At 35.8% G+C, this 14,020-nt stretch overlaps 1 protein-coding gene and 1 long non-coding RNA gene across 6 annotated transcripts in view; one reads left to right on the top strand and one right to left on the bottom strand.

Annotated features, from left to right (window-relative positions):
* Positions 1-7,231, bottom strand: part of LOC128167917 (uncharacterized) — a 39,607-nt gene extending 32,376 nt beyond the window's left edge. The window contains exons 1-2 of one of the 3 annotated variants that reach the window (XR_008241273.1): positions 7,094-7,231; positions 124-230 (exon numbers count right to left, since the gene is read on the bottom strand). This is a non-coding gene — a long non-coding RNA (uncharacterized LOC128167917). Of the gene's footprint in view, positions 1-123; positions 602-7,093 lie in introns of those variants that run through there. The other 2 variants (XR_008241274.1, XR_008241272.1) reach the window with 2 other exon arrangements.
* Positions 7,232-7,592: 361 nt separating this feature from the next.
* The window catches only part of LOC128167915 (tetraspanin-18-like), a 15,919-nt gene continuing 9,491 nt past the window's right edge, over positions 7,593-14,020 (top strand). Inside the window, exons 1-2 of one of the 3 annotated variants that reach the window (XM_052833908.1) lie at positions 7,593-7,733; positions 13,360-13,530. In XM_052833908.1, the coding sequence (XP_052689868.1) occupies positions 7,707-7,733; positions 13,360-13,530 (198 nt within the window). In that variant the 5' untranslated portion in view covers positions 7,593-7,706. Of the gene's footprint in view, positions 7,734-11,118; positions 11,365-13,359; positions 13,531-14,020 lie in introns of those variants that run through there. The other 2 variants (XM_052833906.1, XM_052833907.1) reach the window with 2 other exon arrangements.

Here is a 14,020-nt window from a genome sequence, read left to right as displayed (position 1 = left end):
ATTTAATAGAAAAATAGATTAACGTCAGGTTTGCTGAAGTTCCATCTAGAGTTACTGAACTTTGAACAAAATTATGAGGACCCTTAGAGATGTTACAAATGAATGAGATGAATTAATTCTTACCTGGGACTGCTCCTAAGACAATCCTGTCCTTAATTACTCATCATGCTTGTTCTTCTCTTTGAATACATCACTGCATACCTCAACCTCTTCAGCAACACTCCTGTGTTCTGAAAATGAAACAGAGAATGAACCGATGTGTTTTGGGTAAAGAGGAATTGTTTCTTGAGAACTACTTTAAAACTTGAGATTTAGACATTCTCGTACAAGAAATCCACATTCACTCAACACTCTTCAACATAAGAGTTTGACGTGTACAAGAACATCGAGCAGACGACATTAACATTGCACACTGAGGGACATCCGCATATATTATAGCCCTTACTGGTGACCTTTTGAAACAACGTGTACTAGAACCTTTGTACTACTATCATATCACTCTATGGAACAGACTAGATGCATCAGACCACAACACAATGTTCAAAGCAAGCGATGCTTGGATATCAACGAATTTATAACTGTCCACTAGAGTAAACAAAAACATCTTTTATCAACTAATTTTGTGATTGAAGTGTATTTTAGTGATAATTATAACAGATATATTTGCGTACTGTTCACATGTGCTTTTTGACTGGACCATGCACTACCTCCCCCCCCCCCCCCCCCCAAAAAAAAAAGGTAAAGCAGCATTATTTTCCCATTTGCAAACATCAGACATTTTCAAAATTATACAATATTTAAATAAAATACATTCAAAGAAACGCAAATCACACAATTTCCGTGTTAAAAGAATCTTAATTATCTTCCACGGCATCATTAAAATTAAATATTCGGGCCTTGTTAGAAATTCAAGAAAAATAGTTTGTATGCAATAAAAAGTTGGATATTTGACTGTTAGAACCACTTTAAACCAAAGAAATCTGATTAAAATTGTGTTCTACAGGTGTTGTAGTAAACGTTTACATTGAATTAATTTTGGTTTAACGTGGTCTCGTGCTGAAAATTAGACAACTATTTCAATTAGTGACTTATCTTATACAACTACCGGTATGTACTATACTCTGTCCCGAGTTTTTGCTTCCACCTCTTTTTGACTGACATTTCGATAATCATAAATACTACCGCTTCAGGTTTCAATACACATCAAAAAATAGAAAGTCTACGGGGATGTTGCATTGCACTAGCCATTAATAAGCCCGGATGATAACGTTGAAAAATTGCGCGAGGTATCCCGAGTACTTCCGAATGGAGAAAAGATGTAAACATTTCCCATTATAAATCTCTGTAAGAAATTTGTTTTCGTTCCTGTGAATTTTAATGAGTGAAAAATGATAATTGTTCAATGAAGATATCTTGGATATATCCCTTTTATCGATTTCAGCTGTATTTCTTGCACAGGTATGTTTATTTTTTATTAAAAATCATCATAAAGTGATGGAAGCAATAACTTGGGACAGACTACAGCCGCATATATTGAAAAGACTCCTATTAAAGTATTATATCAGAAATGACATAATATCAACTGTCTTTATAATTAAGGCAGTTCTATCTATTCATTTTTGATGCAGGTTTTCTGAATTTATGACAAATCAGTGGTTACAGACACCATTATAAAATCAGTACCTGTAACTACAGGAACCCGTATCTATTTTTAGTAACAGGTACTTTCTGTTCAAACACGGGGGTAGGCGAAATAATGGGAAAAGGCGCTAATCCTCTTTTTCTTCCTTTAAAAAAGATATTTATTTTTTCATTCCTTATCCTTAACAACCTCTTATATACGTCTCAAGTCGACCCCCCCCCCCCCCCGAAATATCAGGACTCGGTGGCCTTTTCTATTTACTCTCGTTTCCCGTATATACAGGAAAATGTGTGGGAATAGAAAATGCAGCAGAGTCTTGATATTTCTTTTACTTGAGATGCATATAAGATAGAGGTTGTCAAAGATGTGAAATGAATTTTTTTTTTAAAAAGTTCAGAAAACAAAAAAAGGAGGGGGGGGGGGGGGGTAGTGGAGGTCTAGTCCACAAGCACATGAGGTACTGATCTGGAATACTGTGTTTGTTCGTTGCCGAGTGGGTTTTAACTGGTAGACACTAGTGGTTCCTTGGCCTACGAAGAAATGAGGAATTTACATGAATGGAGAACATTCATTTTAATTGAGACATCTTCTATGGGCATATCCATAATTTGAACTTATATGGAGAGAGCTATACGACTGTTCGAGTTCAGGTTTAGAAATTGGTCCGTTCTACACTATTCAGTGTATAGCATTGACAATAATATATAAGAGGCAAACAGAATTTGTAAAGTTCTCAATGACAATGTGAAGGAAGCTAAAATATCATAAGACTTGCCTCTCTGTAATTAAATTGCTGCAATCAAAATGTAAGGAGAGTTCAGAATAAAAGAGCCTGAGAGCTAGAAAGTTCTATAACTTACAGGTGCTTTAAAGACTAACGACCATTTCCTTTCTAAAAAGATCTATGATATATCTTGAGAGACAATTCCAAACCGTGCAAACACAATGCCTTCGTACAATGCAAACAAATAAACGCGCCTTTGTCTATAGGCAATATTTTTTCTACAAAATATAATTTGATAACAGGGGATACAGTTACATATGGTTAGAGCCCAGGGAAGGAGAAGTTTATCAATGCATTCTCACATTGTAAAAAATACGGAGATTCAATAACAAAATGTTTATTAAATATCAATGGATAGCAATTTCTTGCAAAAGACAAAGCAAGGATGCTTTGGCTAAGTACAATTTTAAATTTACCCAGAAAGCAGCAACGACCTTTTTTCGATCAAGCAGTCTGGTTTTGGTCCATGGGTCCGTAATAACTTGTAATTTCAAGCTAACAAGGCTTGGTTGACGAAATAATAACGTCATTATGTATTCATAGTTCTTGTTAAAAAGGACAATTCATAAATGGTGGTAAATTTGATTTGGCCGTATAAACGTAATAAAATTGTCGGGGAAATGGGCGTCGATTTGACAGTCTGAAATCAGCGGCACAAGCAATCGATGAGGTTGTGTTTTAGAAGACAGAAAATGATGAGAGCGATTACCAAGTCAAATCGTGCCGACGTCATAATTACGTCGTAATTTGAGCGGCCGGATCATTCCCTCTACGATGGCTTCTACACCTACTTTACTGCGTTAATTCTTGGTCCACGCGTTTGAAGACGTGTGTTCCCAGGAAGTTTACTGTCCAATTTACGATTCCTAAAGCAGACGACTTCAAAGACTTCGCCCCTTGTAACTGTGTACCCGGTAACATTTCAAACACTCAAATCGATGTTGGGCCATGCTTTTTTCACTTTGTGCCTTTCATTTATGATTTAGAGTCATCTCCCAGGAAAAGAATTAAATAAATATCGTTTATTCATGGCCATTAAGGCATCTAAGTTCTAATTAAGTTGTATTGACCCCTCGGGAGTCGTCCGGACGGGAAACTGGGCCCCACGGGACGCGAGACCTTTTTCAATGAGTTTACGTTTGAAATACCATCGCATTCCAAAAGAGGTTTATGAAATTAAGCTAATGGAAATGGTAAAAGCTAACAGATGAAATGGAATATCTTGGATTTACGCTTGCATTAATAATTTTGCCTGATATAACCCGCCAATAAAAAGCATCCCGGCCGCGCGATGTCGGCGCGCTATAATAGTTCTTGGTCTTCCATTCCATTAAACAACTCATCTGTGTCTGCCGGAGAACCACATTGTGAAAAATATTTATGGCCGATTATTTAAAGACAACGATTCCAATAATATATAACCAACTAAAACCCCACTTTATATGCAGAAATATGCGACGACAAAGTATCTTTTAATTGCTTGCTGAAATATTCAGCTTTTATAAATATCGGATTCAACTCAAATCAGCTAAATTGATTAAGCCAAACATTATGAATATCAAGTAATCTATCAATTGACACGAACTCGCGTTATTCTTTACAAAAACAGAACTACTCATTTTCGCACCCATTAAAACGAACTGAACTGGAATAATTTCTACAGCGATTCTATTTTGCGATTGCATTATGGATGTTTATCCCAACCCCATTTGATATTTTAACAATCTTAGAAAATTTCTACAGTCTTTTATAACGATATATTTACATTTTCAAGTGTCTCTGTCTGTGATAACACTACGAATCAATTTTGTAATGTATAGTCCAATACAGTTCCTCAATGATTATTTTAATATTTAATCGTACAATTGCTAAAAATGATATAAATATAAGTAATAAGAAATCATTCTTTGAATACGTAGATCAAATACGGTCGGGGGTGATCAAATCTATCATAAGCCGGATCCATCCAGTAACAATTTTGAGCCTGAGCTGACGTGTACCCCAAATTCTTTTTTTCTGCTAGTTTGTGTTACTAGTCGAACAAGAAATAATGCGTTCATTTAAGGATTAAGAAAAATCATTCTTTGAATATAATCAGGTGACCAAATACGGTCGGGGTGATCAAATTCAATAAAGCCCGAAGGAAAAATCCTTCTATACATCTTACATGTCTTATTGAACGAATTCGGTAAACAAAATAAATGCACATGTTCAGACAGTTCATGTAGATAATGTACACATCACCACAAAAGGCTTCGATATGTGTGTACACGTGTGACCGTGTCTCATTACAGATATATACACGGTTTGGATTTGTGTTACATTAAAGTTTGTCTACATGTATATTTATATCTAATTTTGAGAAATAAATGTTACTAATGTACTAAGTAAATAACTCAATCATTTATTGAGATAGGAGATGAATTTCATTATTTATTTCATTTTACAGATATAACAATTAAAGATAAGAGAGTTTTATACATACCTTCATACTTCTACACACAAACAAATGTTTACAATTTTCAACAACTCTTTAATACTAATAATAAAAAATTGTTGATTAATCTGTGCAAATTCATTTAAGTTATAATTGAGAGAGTTAGCTCTCTAGGTTAATTGCTAATCATACTTTTTTCTTTTTTTCCCCCCACTTTTGTATTGTCACTCCAATGCATGCAATGTATGTATTATACATGCGCGGATCTAGAGGGGGGGTCGGAGGGGTCCCGACCCCCCTGGAAAATAAAAATTTATTAAATTTACATAGTAAAATTATCGCGAAAATATGCCTCGGACCCCCCCCCCCCCCTGGCAAACACAATTATCCTTCGGACCCCCCCTGGAAAAATTTTCTGGATCCGCGCATGTTATATGTATTATAGTTCAAATTTTTTGTGATTTTTCTCAACACTGTAATTTATGCAGTTCAGAGAATAAAGAAATTGTCATTGTCAAAAATCCCATTCTAACACTGGTTCGAGTCTACCGTGATTACGCAGTCATAACCAACGACATATAATCACACAAAACGCTAAACAAGTATTCAACGCCCACTCCGGATTATTCTTAAAAAAAAAACCACCACCTTTTGTAAAATCTTTCTTGTTGCAATTTTCTCGATTGAATCATTTTAACAATTTAGACGTAATGATTTCTTTGTTATGTGTCTTTTTCTTCATTTAATTGCTTTATTTTGTTTTGTGGGTTTGCTTTTGTTTTTAAATTCTTTTTAAAACACCCAGAATACCCGACAAATTACTTACCGAATTTAATAGTCCATGTTTATATCAAATGATGACCTTGGCAAGCAAATCGTGACTAAAGGATGTGACATATTGTATTTTGATTCTTTACACACGGATTACAGAATATCTAAAAGAAGTAAAGAATCAGGTGATTCTATTGTCCCGCCTCTCTTTTCGAGCTATACCCACTGCTTTACTGTATCTTTATATATTCAGTACAGTCTAAGTTGGTCGACATTGATCTGTTATAATCTATTATCAATATATTGCAATTTTTATACTTAAATTTGCCAGGTCGGTGACACGTCTCCACAAGCACCAAATGAATAAAAAAATAGTATTTAAAAAAAATACAGTTTAATTTGATGAAGTCTTGTCACAACGAATTCCAAATTATTCGAAGAAAAACGAGAGCAAAGCAGCTGCTTCGTTTCCTAGGAACCGATCGGTTCTTTGTGATCAGGATCCAAGATCATTATTAAATACATATACTTTACCTGTACATGTACACCTTGTTCTGTCACACCTTGGTCAGGTATAAACGTGATGCCTCGTCTACCTGGCATTTCCATGTCTCACTGATTACTCCTTTTTATCAATAATTTTACAAATTAAATCTCCGTCAGGAAACATCAAATACAGTGGTATCATTTACTTCAGAGCCCAGGGATTTCCCGGCAAAGAGCGCGCTCTTTGTGGGAGGGAGGTGTCGGGTGAACCAAACCCTGGCCATCTGATGCTGAGGGTTACAATACGGCGAGGCGGGGGATAATGAGAAGAAGAAAACTTATCCCGAGTCTTCACAAATTTAATTCTAATCAGCGTCAAACAAAGGCCTCTTAAAAACTCATTTCTGCAATAGTTCATTGATGACGTGGATTTCTTTATTATCAGTATGTAGAATATGAAACACTTCCTGACCCGAAACCAGCCAATAAAGGTCCGAGATCCACGCCATACCCGAGGGAACGGACGCGTGAATTCCAGCGGGTTGTGTCTGGGAGAAGACTACGGATCTTAGTCTGTGCTGTGGCCATTTTGGCGGAAATTTCAGACGGAGCAGTTTTAGGGGAATAACGAAGAAAGAGCCGTACATGCAATAAAGAGCAATTAATTATTCAAAGGTAAGATTTTAACGTCTTGTAATCAATAAACTCAGCTCTTGCTCACAAGTTTCCTTCTCAAGAAAATATCTACTTAACACCATACCGAGAAAGAAAAAAAATATGATGTATAGCAAATGAAAGTAACTGTATCATCTTGTCAAGAAACAACCCAAAAACTGACTTGTTACTTATTCTTGTGAAATGACGTCTGAGATTTCAAGGTAAAAAATCCCCCAGAAATAGATAAATATCAATATCCCTGAAGATCATCATTTTATTTTTGTAGGAGAGAGTGAGAGATGTGATATAGTCTTACCGTGAACTGGTGATTCTCGGTGGGGTGAGGGACTTTGGGCCGCTTTGTTTTCCCCAGCAGACTCCATCTAATAGCCTCCGAGCACTGGCCGCCGAACATAGATCTACTCGAGCCAAGAATACGGAAGTCGCCTCTTTTGGATAATGTGTTAAATTGAAATAAACAGATGCAGCGGCGAATTTATTGAATAATTTAGTTTCGAACTGCGACAAAGGGCGTGAGTCTAGATTGTTAATGGACGAATCGCGCGCGAGATTGGATGTATCCAGAGCGGGGTGCGCGAGGAACTTCTAGTGACACAACGGGCAGTTTGGATGTGATGAAATTTACAGGGGTGATTCAACTCTCAGTAACTAACGATGTGCAAATGTTGTATATGTTGTTTCGAGTAATCAATTTTAATATTTGTCGCTTGTTTGTCAAACTCTTGTGAAATCAAACACCCCGTGCGCTACGTTCGTGGGAACAACTTTTGCGATGCTGAAACTTACGACCCTGTCCCCTATGTAACGACCACATGTTTCTTATTAGCAACCAAGTGCCGGAGTCTTGAACGTTTCAACAAAACTTTATTTTTTTCGCGTTGTGTTTGGAAAAGTGATATCATTTTGGAATGGCAGAATTCAACGAAGTTTTTGAGGTAAGTTTTGTTTTTTCTTAGTCTGTGTCAGCTTGCGTTAGGTTATAGTGGCCAGAGCTGGGTGATGTAATGGATTAGTGACGGACAAAGGAAGCCGACGCTGAGAGGCAGGAGTGTTATCTGTGGACCCCCATTGACCGCCAGGGGCGACAAGGGGGAAATAAAAATAAGTCTTGTGGGGAATGACTCCATCCAAAATGTTTCTGATTGAAAGTAAATTATTGTTCAATATCAGAATCAACGTAATTATGAAATTAACATTTAAATTTGTAAAAAAAAAAAGAAAAAAAAAAAAAAAAAGGGGGGGGGGGTCATTGAAAGGGAGGGCGTGGGGGTTATTGAAAATATGATAAGTATTTGATCTACATGTACATGACTATTTACCTTTTGTCACTTTACATAGATTCAGTTCTCATAGAAAGCAGAGGTGAATATTTTGGGCCCCTAATTTTGCGATGCTCATAGATTAGCGATATAATGACAGGCAGATAAAACAAAATGGACAGTTAGGTGCTCTCGAACACAAATTAATAATTAACATGGATGGATATGGAATTGACCATGTGAAATGGCAGGGCCGGTCGCCGTAATTGATTGTCGATAATCCTCTGTTATCTGAATGTGTATTAGCAATTACCCCTAAATTTATTCGTGTACACTTCACTTGATAAGCATTATAAATTGCATAGGAGTATGCAGCCATATGGTTATGATAATTAGGGCGTTTGTTCCTCATATATATCCTAGTGGATCATTTTTATGATGGTATTGATTTTTTCTGCCACAGAGATATCAATTTCTTAATATGCCACTTTCGTAAGCGTTTTAATTAAATTAACTAATTTTTGATTTTACAAAAATATATCTTAATCTAAATTAATTTTAGAAAGTTACAGTTAAAACCACAACGTAAAAGCACTCCAATTTCTGCTTTCTGTTGGAAAAGGGAAAAGAAATTGTTTTAACTTGGTAAGATAAAAAAAAAGGATTAGAAGAGGATTAGGAAGTGTTCACAATCTGTATCAAGTGGGGGCTGCCAAAGACTATTCATTGATCAGAATCTTTCATCAGTGCTCAGGTGCGCAAGCAATTTCTCAAACATCAAACAATATAAACAAAACATGAAAGACGCTGGGAACAATGCGTTTAGCAGAAGGAGATCAATATGGCGATGAGATTGATTGGTTTCTATGATTACAATCAATTCGCGATAAATACATTGTGTTGCAAGTGTCGGGAAACTTATTGCCGTAGACTTCTTGTAGAAATCAAAAGAATATATAATCAGTACGCCGTAAATCGGCTCAGTTTCCGATAATCACAAACGGAAGATGCTTGTCGCCAAAAGCACTGACATAACAGGTTAAATCTTAATTAAAGACGTATTTTAGTCAATAAATATAGATTAATTGAAAAAAGATTGAACAGAAGGCAATATGCCCACAAATATGACCTCTCGTTGACAGTATGACAGTGTGAGTGTTGTTGATTGTCACATACAGCACATTTACTGTTAAACGTTAATATGCCACACGACAGAGTGCTTACAGCACACTGAACTAAAAGCGCAACAGATGGGCGGGTTTACAGCATAAGTCAGTGTTTACAGCCACAACGTTTATATGGCAAATGACCATGTGCTCACAGCACAATGAACTGAAAGTACAATAGATGGCCAAGTTTTCAGCACAATGACAGCCTGAGACTGCTTGAGAAAAAACCCCCACAAAGGTTGTAACGTAGGTACGACAAGCAGAATAAAATTTAGATGTTATATATACCTAGCTGTGTAGGATATTGTTTAATGTAATTTTTTTTTAACAAATTTGCTTTAACTTCACTTCCAGAAATTGCTAATGATTGCAAATACAAGCCTGGGCATTGTATGAAACATTGTCAGATTGGTTAAACAAAGGTTCCGTCAATGATTCGCCTTGCTGTACAACAATAACGTCTTTAAAGTATGGACGTGCTTTATTCCTTGGAAAAACAATTTGCTCGGGGTGCTGCTAATGGATTAAAAATGTAAAATGTCTGTGACCATTGTAAGAATTAGGCCCCAACATCAGTGATAAACATAGACAAACACAGGGGTGATGCGGAGCTCGATACTCGTGTTTACATAGAGGCTGTAAGTACAATATCAAGTGCTGGGGATCGATGCAGGGGACAGAGGGCGAGTGTTACATTTAAAAACCCACTGACGAAATGTAAACTCCATGAAGAGTGTCTAGTAATGGTGTCAATCAAGCTGGGGACTGTGTCAACACCGTGATACAGGCGCTATTGATGGAGCTTTTGATTTATTGCAAGTGCCTTTGTCAGTGTTTCGTTTCATTGAAAGTAGAATTGAAGATTGATGATGTTACTGATGCTTATATTGATAGTAGCTGAAATTAACAATTTAAGTTAAACCTAGTGAAACAATTACACGTTGGTCTGTTTATGGTTCGGTGATATTGACTATCTTATACTGAGTCGGCGTCTCCTGTTTGCACCCTTCTAGTGAACTAACAATCCGGATGTTAAACTCTCGCGGGTCAAGAGATCTGGTCAAAGTTGCGTTTTTAAATCTGTTTAAAAAAAGAGAGAAGAACTCGTGATGTGGCAGAGGTCTACGCTCGCTTAATGACAAAATTCTGACTGAACCCTAAAGTCGACATTTCAAATTGACTGTATCTGGGTTTAAGTAGTTTTTATGATAACGAGATGTGAGTGACCACTTGCAAGACCCAAGGGAGGGGTTGTGGGTATAAACATTTAGTGTGGTGGTATATTAAACTGGTTCACGCCCTCCTTCCTTAAATAAGATCGCTGATTGATGAGTCCCGTTGTAAAGGGCCTTAAGGGCATGGTTTGAATTAGGCGAGATGACGATGTTTACCACTTGTCAAGTAAAGAAAAATGTGACATATATATATATATATATATATATATATATATATATATATATATATATATATATATATATATATATATATATATATATATATGGGAAAACAATTTGTTGGGATTTGTTTTTCACTGAAAACACATCTCTCGGCCACTGACTAGGGCTATGAACTCGATAAAGATGATGAAAATGTACGTAAATTTTCACATTTATTAAATACAATTTTGAAGATAAATTAATTGCGTGGTTATACCAAAATAACGCTGACCCCCTTTCTATACAAGTGACAAGCAGTGATTTCATTGATTTCACACCTGTGTCGTTTTCGGTGTAGTGTGCAGAAAGGTGTCTCCGTTACCTGGCCAACTCTTTTTTCTACGTTCTTTTAATATCGTGACGTTTTTAAAGAGTAAATACGTCTTTTAACATTTTAAGGCAAATTCAATAAATTATCTGGGAAGGAATCACTATTGCGTAAGGTCTCAACTCATACATGGCCCAGGCACATGTCGTAATCCAAAGGGAATGTACTATTAAGGCTTGATTCTTCACGAGCAACATCCGGTCGTCGTACAGCGTGTGATTTAGCGCCTCAGTCACAAGCTCTGTCACAGAGGAGTAATGACGTCGAAGTTAAACCAGTCGATAGAACTGACCACCGGCAAGGTAGCTAACCTGGTCAGGCACTGCGAGGCCAGCATCCAGCGGTCACTCGGACCCACAGACTCTCTAGAACGTGTAAGTCTTGGTTTACCTCAAAACGCGCCAGACTTCGCTGTTTATCATTTACATTAACTTTTTAATTAATTTTGTCTTTTTATTTTAAGGGCCTAGGACTACACAATATTTTTATTTGGTTTTGTTTTTCAATTTTAATAGATCAAATCGCATTCAAAATATTCCTCGGGTGAACACTATGGACCAATAAACTGTGGAACAGTAATCGCTCAACTGTCAATTTGGCCATTGGGTTGATTTAAAACGATAGGTTAATTTTTTTTTTCCATCTCAAAAGTACAAACCAGTGTGTGTATAACTGTTATGAAGCCCATTCCCGAAATATCATGCCAATGGAAAGTTTAAGAAAAAAAATGAACAGAGAAAAAATAGCTACCAAATGATGAAATATCCATGCACTAGTGTAAATGGTATTTGTTGAGAGGGCACTTGAGCGCTCGTCTCTACATTTGTAGCCAGTATTTATTTGAGCCACTTAGAAATGAAGCATTGATGACACACAGAAACTTGCTGCCGAATTTTTAAATAAGAATTGTTCCTTTCTCAACATCTGCCCTGAACAGGCGGGCATTTAAAGAGGAAGCGCTCCCTTGTTCAGTGTCTGATTTTTCGCATTTTTCTCTAATTTTATTGAATTTGACAGCAGATTGTCGACCGGTGCATTTGTATGCAGTCTTGACGAGATCGGGGATTTTTTGCCCTAAATCCCTGTATAACGCGCCGAGGCAAAGCCACTCCCGTGATAAAAAAAAAACCAAAACAGCGCAGTTCTGATGAAATGCGATATGACGGTGTTGTAATAGCGCGACGTTTTATTACATGCGTACTCATAGTATTATTTATTTTTAACGTTTATGGCAGAATTTATACACCACCGGAATGGAGAAAATAATACTTGATTCATCTTTTTTTTATACAAATAGAACACACCTTGACGGGAAAGGGTGTTTACTCATATTTTTTTTACATCAACAATCAGTCTGAGATATACATTTTTTGAAAACAATAAGATATATGTACCTGGGTAATCTACTTGTATCTATCTATCTATCTATCTATCTATCTATCTATCTATCTATCTATCTATCTATCTATCTATCTATCTATCTATCTATCTATCTATCTATCTATCTATCTATCTATCTATCTATCTATCTATCTATCTATCTATCTATCTATCTATCTATCTATCTATCTATCTATCTATCTATCTATCTATCTATCTATCTATCTATCTATCTATCTATCTATCTATCTATCTATCTATCTATCTATCTATCTATCTATCTATCTATCTATCTATCTATCTATCTATCTATCTATCTATCTATCTATCTATCTATCTATCTATCTATCTATCTATCTATCTATCTATCTATCTATCTATCTATCTATCTATCTATCTATCTATCTATCTATCTATCTATCTATCTATCTATCTATCTATCTATCTATCTATCTATCTATCTATCTATCTATCTATCTATCTATCTATCTATCTATCTATCTATCTATCTATCTATCTATCTATCTATCTATCTATCTATCTATCTATCTATCTATCTATCTATCTATCTATCTATCTATCTATCTATCTATCTATCTATCTATCTATCTATCTATCTATCTATCTATCTATCTATCTATCTATCTATCTATCTATCTATCTATCTATCTATCTATCTATCTATCTATCTATCTATCTATCTATCTATCTATCTATCTATCTATCGAAATGACGTATAATAGAAATATCGAACCGTATGTCTTGAACTAGAAGTATATATATATCGATCAATTATACTTTTTTTTACTTCTTATATAACAGTTATTGATAAGTTTAAATTGATAACATTTTAACTTTGAATGTACATAGATATATTGATAAACTATCAATTTTTTACTGATTCATTTAAGATAAAAAGAAAACCACTATAGAACCCCCCCCCCCCCCCCCCAAAAAAAAATAATAATAATTTTTTTTTTACTTTTCAGCCGCTGAAAAAGAGTACAAATCAGAAGAAATACAGCATGACCTCGAATGACACGTCACAGAGGTCAGCGGCGCACAGTCGGAAGATCCACATCCGGGCGGCGCGGAGGAAAAAAGACCGGTGTTTCCACTACCTGGCGGGGGTTCTTCATTGTTACAACGTGTTTCTGTTGGTAAGTGGCTTCACCAGAAACGAAATTATTCCACAGCAGGTTATTGTGTTTATTAATCACGCGTGAATAGACACTCTTCACGTGAATAGACACTCTTCACGTGATTTTTCACGTTAAATGCTCATGTAGAGAATAAGGTTATGATTAAGTGCATATGATATGATTTTGTTAAGTAGAACTGTTAGTATTGTTAGGTGTACAAATTGAAGTAAATTTAATTTTCATGCTTTTCACGAATGTTTTTGTTTATTTAAGAAGTGTTCGAATCTCTGTCTGCTACAGTAATAATTTTCCTTTTCTCAAAAGATTCACCATGACTAAGTGATCGGAATCAAAAGAACCTTAGATTAGAAAACGATGAAGATTTAAATGATAGCAGAATAGAAATCGATTTATAAACACTTGTCAAAGTCCAAATAGTACTTTTTCCAAAATAAAATCATGAAAATGACAAATCTGCGGAGCTCGATTAGATTTTAAGTTGATCGGT

Source organism: Crassostrea angulata, chromosome 10, assembly GCF_025612915.1.
Source record: "Crassostrea angulata isolate pt1a10 chromosome 10, ASM2561291v2, whole genome shotgun sequence".
In the NCBI taxonomy this organism is placed as follows: Eukaryota; Metazoa; Mollusca; class Bivalvia; order Ostreida; family Ostreidae; genus Magallana; species Magallana angulata.
Note: the sequence above shows the minus strand (reverse complement) of the source record. Positions and strands in the feature narration are given on the sequence as shown.